The following is an 11,802-nucleotide window of genomic DNA, read 5'->3' as shown; positions in this document are numbered from 1 at the left end:
ATTAAATTGTTTCATACCTCTATTTCATCCGAATATGGCAAGGTTACTTTCTTCAGCAAATATTGGAGCAGAAATAATAAGAAAGAAGAAAGAAAAAAGAAAGATGCTTGATATTTTTACTGAATTTATATTTCAAATAAAGTTGTCTGTATTTTGCGCTCACCCATGACTGAATGATATTGCATTTATTTTGTGTTACTATAGTAAGAGAAGTTGCTTGTGTTTTAAAATGTTTTAAAATCGGGGAAACTAAAAAAACTCATACAGGCAAGTAGTCATTTTGATAAAGTAAACATACTGTCAAAGTATTAATGATTCATGACTGACAGTTTTGAAGAAACTCAGGATTTTTAAAACGTTCGCCGTCTTTCTCTGTATATAAACGTATGTAAATAATACACATACAAATACAGCATATTCGATTAATAAAAATAAAGTTATTGGGCCCGCTAAAGTAGTAAGGCCGCTGTGCTATAAGATTATACTACAACATCTTATAATATTTTATTGTTGGAAGATTACTTGCTTGTTGTGTTAAACAATGGTGGATTAAGACTTTTCGGGGCCCGGGGCTTTTTTTTTTGAAGGCTTTTTTTGTGTCCCGCAGCGTAAAAATGACTAAAAAAAAAATAAAGCCACCCCCCCCCCCCCCACCGCCCTAAATCCAGCACTGATGTAAAAGGATATAAAGAAAAAAGATAAAGAAACCAAGTTACCGAAATAAAAACTAAAAAATGTTTTCGTAAATTTAATGAAAAACGTAAAAGTTATTTTAAACCCGTATAAATAAGTCGTTAGTCGTATTAATTCGTTATTGGAAAAAGTTGCATAAAACTTAAAAAAAATTATAAAAAAGTTTTGTTTAATATAAAAAAGTTTTGATACCTGATCTTATTATTTTATACATTTAACTACATTTAGAATATAAAAACGGTTTACAGTTAAATACTGTTAAATTAAAAATATAAAAAAATATAAAAAACAAAAATACATTAAAAATATAAAATCTGTATATAAAAAACAAAACGTGCTCCAGACAGTATTAACAGTATTAGAAATTAGAAATTAAAACTAAGAGATTTTTCTATATTTTTTCTTTTTTAAAACTTTTTTTTTATTTAATCCTTGAGACTTAAAAATTTAATAATGAGCTTTCTGTTTCTTTTTTTTTTTTGCATTCCTGCACTAACTGTTTTGGTTTCTCGGAAGTAACGTAATTTTAGTTTCTTAGAAGTTTCGTGCCGACAGATCGTTAAAAAAAAATTCTGAAAAAAAGATTAAAAAATAAAGAAAAGTTTACTTTGTTTGCTTTGCTGTCCGTGAAGAAAAAAAATGATAGAAGAATCAACTTTTTTTTTGTAACAAAGTTATAGAACAAAGAACTAACCATAAATAGTACTTACACGTTTGCTGTTTTTAAAATTAATAATACTAATATTATTATTTTATTTTTATTATTTTAAACTTATTATAAAAAAACTTATAATATAAAGGTTATAAATTATAATAACTTATAAGTTTTTTTTAGCTATACTAACTCTCAATGATCAAAAATCATGCAGAAAGTTATGCGGTAATAGATTTTAAGTAAACTGGCAATACACTAGTAACTCTTGAAATATAATGGTTAAATGTTACTTGAAATTTATTAAAAGTTCAAAAAAAACTTAATCGTTAAATTTTTAAATAAATATTTTGTTGTAAGAGGCTTTTGTAGATTATAACTTAAAATATTACTGTCTAGTATTGCTTAAAAATGTTTAATTGTATATTTTTGTCTCTGGTGTGTCAAATATACTGTATGAAGACCTTAAAAATGGTTCATGTTGTAAGTCTTTAACAATTTTAATAATATTCATAATAATTTTATTATGAATTAGTTGAAAATAATAAGGTGACCAATTTTTCATAAATAAAATTGGATACGTGTTTTAAATATGCAAAATATTTTGTTTTAATTGTGCAAAGTATTTTATTTTGTAAAAGTTGCTAAACTAGCATTAAGTTGCTAAATAAATAAATAAAATAAATTAATTTAAAAAAAAACATTTTAGAATTAGCAAAAAGTATTATTAAGTACCTCAAAAAGTTTTTATTTACTTATGCTTATATTGGAAAAGTAGACATTTTTTGATGAAATGTTTAACTTACTGTAATATTTTACTGTAACTATCTGCTCAATAAATTTAAAAAATATTATGTATGATTTGTATATATTGTGTACTACAGCTAAAAATGTATTTCTTTTTTTTTTACTTATTTTAAAATTTTCTAACAGTTTTAAAACTGTTGAAAAAACTTTTGCTTATGTTCCACCACAAAATTATTTTTAGCTCAGCATTTTGTTTTGATAAAAACAAAAAGAAGCAACTTGGTTCTTCTGCCACATGAGTGCTTAAAAATATTAAAAATAATAAGCTAACAAAAATTTAATGAATGCAGTTTGGATTTTTTAAATGCAGAAATATAGATATTTTAGATAAAAAGAAGTTATCTAAAGAAAGTAATAAAATAGAGCAACACTTGGGAGAACAAACAAGTTATATAAAATAATAAATATTAAAGATTGTGCAACATTTTAGCAAGATAAATAAGTCAAATAAATGGCGTTAACAAAATTTTAAAATGAAAACTTTCCTTTAAATTAGGATGGTTGGTTAATTAAATTAGGATGGTTGGTTACCATATCTAATAATTATGGAATTCCCAATCAAGTTTTTTTTTTTCCCTTTTTTTTCAAAGGTTTATCGCCATGGTGCACGATCACCTCTTGTTAATTTTCCAACAAATTCTCATAAAAATGATTGGCCTGTTGATCCAGGGATGTTAACAAAAGTAAATATTGCTTGTATTGTTTGTTACATATTATGAATCAAAATGAAGAGTTAATAATAATATATAAAATAATATCTTACTATTGATGTATAAAATAAGATAAGCAATTTAACTAAATTAAATAGCTGTATTTATTCAAGTATATATTTAGGTTGGAATGAATATGGAGTATGAATTAGGAAGATTTTTAAAGAAGCGCTACATGATTGACAATCATTTTTTAAATAAAACTTACATTCAAAAAGAGGTTTGTTTTTATATTTACAGTAAAATAGTAATTTTTTATTTTTTATTTTTATTTATCTTTCATTTTAGATTTATATTCGCAGCTCAGATACACCAAGATGTTTGCAGAGTGCAGAAACACAATTAGCTGGGTTATATCCTCCTACAGGCTATCAAGTATAATTTTATAATTTTATAGTAAAATTTCTTTTGTTTATTTTACTGCTGTTTTTCTGATTGTATTAACTAAAAGATAATAAAATCTATTCTAATGGATCTGCTACAGATTCTGATGGTGTTATCTAAGAGACAATACAGTTTATTCTAATGAATCCCCATTCTGATAATATTAAGAGACTATTTTTAGAATTGTTGTAGTAAATAAAAAGTAATTGCTCTGAATTTTGGAAAAACTTCAATTGTTTTCATTTATATTTGTTTCTGTTTTTGAGTTCTTTATTTATATTTTTTCATTTATTAAAATGTATTCATCATATTTTATATTCTAATATTGTACCTTAATATTCTTATGTTGTATTCTTGTGTTATTAAATTAAAAATTAATATATTAAATTTTAAATATTTTTAGATTAACTGTTAAACTTAACTTTGCATAATTAGAGTAGAAACATTTCTAGATAAAATAAACATTGTTAAGAGTGTCAGCTTTATGTATAGGTTTGGCATAATTTAGTTAATAATTTATGTATAGGTTTGGCATAATTTAGTTAATAATTGGCAACCAATTCCAATACACACAGTCCCAAATGATCAAGATTCTGTAAGTATTTGTTTTTTCTAAACTTTTAAATTTTCTAAAGTTGTAATTGTAATTCAGTGATCATAGTTTTATATATATTTTTTTTTGTTTTTTAAAGTTTTTTTACCCTTATAATAGCTTTTGCGATCTTTGCGTACACCTTGTCCACGACTTCGAGAACTTTTAACAGCACAGAAAAAAAAAGTAGATTACATAAAGAAAGAAAAAGAAAACAAAGTTAGTAAAAAATAGCTAGTATTTTGAAAACATAGTTAAATTTTAATAAAACTTAGTAAATAAAGTGTTAATTACCATAAATTATTTGATTATTTAGTTAATAATTTAAAAATTAAATTTAGTTAAGTTAAAAATTTAAATAATGTGTATTTCTTAATTATTATTATGTTAGTTTTAAATACTGTCTAACAATTTATTAAATAAATTTGTTTGATAATTTGCAACATTTGAAAAAAGTTGTTAATTATAGTCATAATTGTTTTATAGATTTAAAATTTTTACAATTTTTACCAAAATACATGCTCAATAAATAAATTTTTAAAAGTACAATATAAAGCAATAAAAAAAGTATGATAATAAGTAATAAATACCAATTAACTAAAGTTCCTTATATGTTTATGTTTGGTTTTTTGTATGTAATAAATACCAATCCTTTAGCGAATGATATCAATGTAATAAATACCAATCAATAAATGATTGATATTTATTACAATAGAAAGCAGTCAGCACGCTTTAAGGGTTTTTCTCCCTCGTTGTACTTTTATTTGAAACGTGGTGATTGACAGCCTGATAAATACTCATCAGGCTGTCAATCACTAACGCAAAAGAAGGATATGCTGTTGAAAGTTAAATCTATTGTATTTCTATTGTTAAATCTATTGTATATTCTGTTAAATCTATTGTGTATATTGTATATTCACTTTTTCAACCTTATTTTTGTTTTTGAAATTTTTAGCTGAAAAAGCCAAAGGCCAGATTCCCTACTTATTGTGTTTAAATATATGTGCTAAATACCAACTTATTGTGTTTAACTTAAAGTAAATAACATTTAATGAACTAAAAAGTTAGTTCAGTGTTTGTAAAACTAAAGAAACATTATTTTTTGCTTATATTTTATTATTGCACAATAACATTATTTTTCTTAAAACAAAAAAAAAACTTTGAATTTTTAATTTTTAAATGTTACTGGCATTTTTTTTAGATGTTGCTTACATTTATTTTTAGATGTTATTGTCATTATTAAGTAACTATACTGGAATGACAGTGAATTTCAAAGAACTTTGGGTTGTTTATGATGTTTTAAAATGTGACGTAAGAATGCTGTATTTATAAATTAATAATTAATAATTATTCATTAAGGTCCTTAAAATACCAAAGTATTCATAATTATAGTATTTTTAGTAAATAGATGTCTTAACAGTTTTACAGATTGGAAACCTCCAATTTCATATACATTTTTGACGTGACTTGATATTACAATAGGATTTCAATAATTTCAAACTACAATAGGATTTGTGGTAACTGAACTTGATTTTGTTGTTTAATCAATTTTGAGTGTCTTCTCAAATGCCTCTTATTAATGTTTAATTTTTGGCGCACTAAAATAAAACCAGGCTAAGTCTTCAGAAAACTTAACTTATTTACATATACTGGTTGTTATACCATACACTGTTTGAAATGTTATTTCAAACAGCGTATGGTTGCATAAAAAAAAGTTTTCTATAAAATGTGCGGTTTTTTTTTTGTCAAAAATAACATTTTGTTTAATTTTTAAAAAACACTTTTTATATACTTAACTTTTAAATAATTTTTTTTTTATAATAAACCATATTGAATAGTTTTGCTATTTCTAAAATGATAGTTTAATTTTAAATATGTTTTATGATTATTTTATAAACTGAATAATTAGCCAGGTTTTGTTGTAGAGCAGATTTATGATGTCATTTTGTTGTATTTATTTTTCCATTATAGTAAATAACACATTTGTTGTTTGATACTATTTATGTAAGAATAGTTTCAATGTTACAGATTGTTATGTTTTAATGTTACAGATTGCACAAGGTTTTGCTTTTGATTCATGGCTTACACCAAGTTTGTATGATCAGATAATCAAATTAGGTGACTGGACATTTTTGAACAAATTTCAAGGAGATGAGGAATTCTCAAGACTTGTTGGCGGTAAAAAAATTATTTAAAAAAAAAAATGTTGCTTCATAAAAAACAAAAAATTCATTATACAAAAAATTATTTTTTTGTATAATGTAGGAATTCCAATACAAAAATACTTTAAGAGTTTGTTTTTTAGAGTTTTTTAAGTTTATCCTTTTAATTTACCTTTTTTTATTTATTTACCTTTTTAATTTTTTTAAATTTCTTATTATTATATATATAATTTTGAGGCTTTCACCAAGGCATTGTTATTTCTAGTGAATTAGTAAATTAAAGCTAAAACATTTAAAAAAATGCAGTTTGATATTTCCTTTTATTTTAAAAATGTTAAACATTAAAAGTTGTTTGTTTTTGTATATTTTTATTTTTTATTTTTTAATACTTTTTTAAACTATATTTATAAAGATTACTAATTATTATTTACTAATATCATTATTTTATAGCTAATGTAGGTAATAAATAATGAGCATGGAATAAAAAAATGAATGATAAAATAAACAAAAATACAATAAAAAATTTTATTATGTATTAATATACATAATAAAATTTTTATCTATTTTATCATTTATTTTTTTATCAGATGTTTACTGAAACACAGTTTTTATTGAAATATTTTTCAAATTTCTTTGAAATTTTAAAAATTCTTTATTTTTTCAATTGAAGAATTTTTAAAATTTTAGAATTAAATTATTACATTTAATTTAATTTTTAGGTGTCTTGTTGTATGAGATAGTTTCGCATATGGAAAAATTTGCTATAAATAGGCATTATAAAGATTTATATAAAATGAATATTTATTCAGGGGTACTTTTAATAATGTTGTTTTCATTTTTTTGTTTTTTATTTAATAATCATTAAAATTTAGTTTTTATTTACTTAATATAATTGATATAGTCAATTAGTTATGTAATGTAATATTGTTAATTATGTAATGTAATATAATTAATTAATTATATAGTAAATTAGTAATGATTTAGCATGACACAACTATTTTATCTTTAATGGCTGCTCTTAATGTTGATCTCAGTGTTCCACCATTTGCAGCATCTATAATGATTGAATTGTACCAAGATGTTAACAAGTAATTTTTTGTTTGTTAAATATTACTACTGGTTGTTGGAGTGATTACTGTTTCTGATAGTAATACATACATAGTTTCTTATAATACATACTGTTTCTTTTTCTTTTTGTTCTTTTTTTTGTGGTTACAAAAATTTTCTGCAAATTTTCTAGATGATTTTTTTTTGTCAACACAATCAAAAACTCTATTAAATTTTAATAATTTTAAGGAGTTTTTTAGGCCCCTTAAGAACTAAAGGTTTGCAACATTTTTCCTCATAAAATATTTTTTTGTTTGTCCAGTTTAGAATGAATTTAAACATGAAACTACAAATCATATTGCTAGGTGATTTTGCCAAATTATTAAAAGTTTCTTGGTTCTTAGTTAAGCTTAAATTTTTTTTTGTTAAATTGAGCTTTAAATTTAAGTTTTGAAAAACTTTATTCATTGAAACAATAAAAAAAAAACACTTTCTTTCTTATATGCTTTTTGTATGGACCATCAAAAACACTTTTCTTTCTTCTATGCTTTTTGTATGAGTAATTTGTATCAGGAAGAAACATTTTAACTTTAGCTTCATACTTGTCATAATATTTTTTCATGAATATAATATACATGAATATAATATACAAGAAAAAGTGAACAATACATGTCACATGTTATTTTTACATCTTGCAAAGCTTTTGAAAATGAGTTCATTCTTTCTAGAATTAAGTTCCAAAAAACTGTTTGAATAGTGAATTCAAGGGTTTCTGTTTATAACATTTTATAACATGTTCAGCTTTATAACATTTACTGAATCTGATCTTGTATGAATTAGGAATGTTTTAATATTTATAATTTTATATATATATATATATATATATATATATATATATATATATATATATATATATATATATATTGCAGCTCTTTGTTTGTGGAGATTGAATATCGAAATAGTACAGGGAATCCTTTTTTTTTAAAATTACATGATTGCGATATCTCTTGTCCTTTGGATCATTTTTTAAGGTATAAACTAAAATAAATATTTAATTATATAATTTTAGAAAAAGTATTGTTTAATCTATTTTTGTTTATGTTGAATCCCTATATATTTTATACTAGGCTAACACAAAATCGCAGTTCTCCAGTGCAGCTTTGTTTATTTCCATGTAAGTTATTTCACAACTTAATATAATTGTTGCATGACCTGATCTAATTTAAGGATATTTGGTTATGTTTTTAAAACAACTTACTTTAAATAAAAAGTTTTAAGGTTTAAGTTTGGGTGGTGTTTTACTTTAAAACAGTTAAAGGTACTAAATTATTTAGTCTTTACAGGTTACTATACCAGGTTGTTTTAAAATTTACAGGTTACTATACCAGATTGATTTAGAAATTATGATTATTCTTATTTGTTTATTGTGTCATTATTAACTTCAACTTTTTTTTTTTTTTTTTTAATAATAAAAGCTGCTGTTGTAGTGATAATAAAAGCTTACCAACAAAAGTTTTTTTAAATCTAAGCTTGTATATTTTTACTGTGTATAAATTTTATTCAAAAGAATCTGATATATATATATATATATATATATATATATATATATATATATATAATATATATATATATATATATATATATATATATATATATATATATATATATATATACATATACATATATATATTAACGAAGAAAAATCAACTTTTTCTATGGTTCTTTAAGTTTTATGTCTATACGGGAATCATCAGCCATTATATACAAAATCAAAAACAAAAAATTCACTAAAAATTACACAATACTGTGTAATGGGATCTTTACGTTGCTAAAAGACATACTTGATGGCAACCAAAGAAAAAAAAAAAAATTATCATCAGTGTCAAAAAAAAATAAGAGGAATTTATTCTTGTGCTTGCATTTTGAAATCAAATATATAAGAAATCAAATTATCAACTTAAGCATTAAATAACCATGAGTTTTATGGCGCCAAAGAAATGTCTTCATTATTATACACCACTATAATAGTTATGTTGAATAGAAAAATGTAATAAAGACAATTGAAGATTTAGGTGCAATAATGATGCAATTCCACTTTTGATTTCTAGGTTTAAATGAGTTATTAGTATATAAAAAAAACTGGTGACCAGCTGATGAAAATGCAAATTAAATCTGAGCATCCCCTATGTCATTTGAATGTAGGGTTTGATTTTTAGCTTGAGTTTTTTAATATATTGTTGTTAGTATTAATGATACAAAAAAAATGTTCAATTTTTTATACTATACAGCTTTACACCTATGCAAAAAAACATGAAACATTAAAATCTTAAATTTAATCTTTTCTCCTGAACAATTTGTGAAAGTTATGTTATTTTTGCACTGATGTTTTTAATCAGACTGCAACTGTTAAAAAAAAGAAGGAGGGGGAGGGATTAAGTATAGAAAATAGAGAACTAAAGATGTTTATAAGATTATTTCTAATGTTATAAGTGAATAAGTAAATTTTAGATAAGAATTAGCCTAGAATTATAATAACTTATATTAATATATAATTGGTAAGTGACCTGGCAAAATTTCTAATGTTATAAGTGAATAAGTAAATTTTAGATAAGAATTAGCTTAGAATTATAATAGCTTATATTAATATATAATTGGTAAGTGACCTGGCAAAATTTTAAAATTTAGCAGGGGTTGATAGTCGGGGCTAGAAAAAAATTTACAATACTTTATATATTATAAATTTATGCATGCATTTACTATTTCTTAAATGCTGGCATATACTTGTAAAATAAAGAGTTGCAACCTCAGAACAATGAGAGAGCGGCTCAAGCTTGGCAGATAAAGCTTGTCCAACTACATTTACAATGTGCTTTTGGACCTTTTCTGAGAGTGAGAGGGTTGTTAGTTGTAAATATAGGAATGTCAACAATATTAGCATAGTTATTTGCAATAAAGCTGAGTTTTTTTGGAGTTGAAATCCACAAGCCGCTGCAAGCCCCAAGCTGTTACAGAAGTGAGATCAACTTTTTGTTCTAAGTGATCAAAAGGTGAAGATTTGTTAATACAAGAGTATAAAGTTGAGTTGTGTGCAAATAGAGCCACTTTAGATGTAAAATTGTTATTGTAGCTAATTCCTAAAGTTACTGGAAATGAAAAAGAGTGGAGACCTTCAAGAATGGCTTCAATACTGCAGTTAAAAAGAAATGATTTAATAATCTCAAAACCTTTATGTAAAGAAACTAATAATAGGGAGAAGACTAAATGAAGGAGTTCCAGAGGTTTGGATAAATATGGATGTAAGCATATATATTTGCCATTTATTTAGATGCTAGCATAAAATAGAGATTAGAAAAAACGTTGTATCAAACAATGTTCATCAGAGAAGATAAAAGTGATTTGGTTATCAGCATGTAGAGAGGTAGCAGGAGAAATGTTAGAACTAAAAAAAGAAAACTTAGAGAGAGTGCGTTACCTATGGTATGAATAAGTTTTGGTTAAGGAAAGGAAATGCTCAAGATTGTTTACATTAGAGAAACAGCACAAAAGAGCAAGGTTAAAGCTGGATTATGAGGATGGTTATGATGATTATATTGATCACGATAGCCGTGGCCCCAGTTATTTTTTAACAAACCTGACCCCGATCAAATTTCAACCACGGTCACTACACCGTAAAAGTTTAAATACCAGAATGACACAAGTTATTTTAGGTGAGAAATTTTAGGTAGCTGAAACAAAAAATAATAGTTTTTCTAAACTTAAAAAAATTTGAGTATTTTTTACAATTATAGTTTTATTTTTCTTCAAAAATTATTACATACCTGTTTTTTTAAATAGAGGTTTTGAACTTTTAGTAAAATAAAAAAAGCTTTTAAACTTTTAAAGTTTTTTTTTAGTATTGTCATGTTATATAATTAAAGTTTATTTAATAGTACTATAAAATAAATTATAAAAAAAAAGTTTATATAAAATAAAGTATTGATGTTTGATTTTTATCTAATGTGTTAAATTTTCTTTTTAAAGACTCCTTGCTTCTTCTTGCTTTAGAGAAAAACGTTATGGTTAAATTTGATTCTTTTAGACTTAAACTTTAAGCTTAAATTTAATTTTTTTAGTATAAGGTTGATCAACAATTTTTTAATTTTTTATTTAATTTTTTAAATTTTTTATTTAATTTTTTTTAAAAAATGGAATGAAGATTTCTTGTCTTTAGGTTTATTTAACGTAGCTTACTTTTTTTTATTCTACACAAAACTATTTTTATCCTTTTTTTTATGCCCAACATGACATATAAGTGTGTTAATTCTTTCATTAAATGCATTTTGTATTCTTGTAGATGGTTTATTGGCAATAATATTTTTTATTTAAAGTAGCAAATGTTAATTAGATGTTGAAAACAATCTAATTGTAGATTTTTTTATTTTCACAGATACTGACCGTCATACAACCATTTCTTCCGAAGAGGGAAAAGATGAAACTAATTTATATTAGTGTAAACTAAGATTTTACAAACAAACAGATTTTTAACACAAAAATGAGAAAAATTTTTATCACAGTCTTTAGATTTCCATCCTGTGCAAAGGTACCCCATTACCACATGACACTTTTATCCCCGCAACTTAGCTTTACTTGCAACCAAAATAATACCCAAATGTGTTTTATATATAAAAAAGTTCGTTGGAGAAGCGTTTAAAAATAATATAAACTAAAAATTAAGTTTTTAAAAATTGCATTTAATATACAAGCTTTAAGTTTTTA

At 23.7% G+C, this 11,802-nt stretch overlaps 1 protein-coding gene across 3 annotated transcripts; it reads left to right on the top strand.

Annotated features, from left to right (window-relative positions):
- The first annotated feature begins 1,271 nt into the window (after positions 1-1,271).
- LOC100209285 (lysosomal acid phosphatase) lies at positions 1,272-11,579 on the top strand. 3 transcript variants are annotated; one of them, XM_065814455.1, is made up of 13 exons: positions 1,272-1,395; positions 2,743-2,835; positions 2,987-3,082; positions 3,151-3,237; positions 3,773-3,841; positions 3,959-4,057; positions 5,063-5,149; positions 5,890-6,016; positions 6,720-6,811; positions 6,985-7,088; positions 7,977-8,078; positions 8,175-8,221; positions 11,474-11,579. In XM_065814455.1, the coding sequence occupies exons 2-13, from the start codon at positions 2,824-2,826 to the stop codon at positions 11,533-11,535; spliced, it is 984 nt and encodes a 327-aa protein (XP_065670527.1). In that variant the 5' UTR covers positions 1,272-1,395; positions 2,743-2,823; the 3' UTR covers positions 11,536-11,579. The 3 variants fall into 3 exon arrangements, with proteins under 3 accessions (XP_065670527.1, XP_065670525.1, XP_065670526.1); XM_065814453.1 differs by lacking the exon at positions 1,272-1,395 and adding an exon at positions 1,529-1,573; XM_065814454.1 differs by lacking the exon at positions 1,272-1,395 and adding an exon at positions 1,590-1,828.
- The last annotated feature ends 223 nt before the right edge of the window (positions 11,580-11,802 follow it).

The sequence above is a fragment of the Hydra vulgaris genome, chromosome 12, assembly GCF_038396675.1.
Source record: "Hydra vulgaris chromosome 12, alternate assembly HydraT2T_AEP".
Lineage (NCBI taxonomy): Eukaryota > Metazoa > Cnidaria > Hydrozoa > Anthoathecata > Hydridae > Hydra > Hydra vulgaris.
The sequence above is the reverse complement of the archived record's forward strand: the minus strand, read 5'-3'. Positions and strand labels throughout refer to the sequence as shown.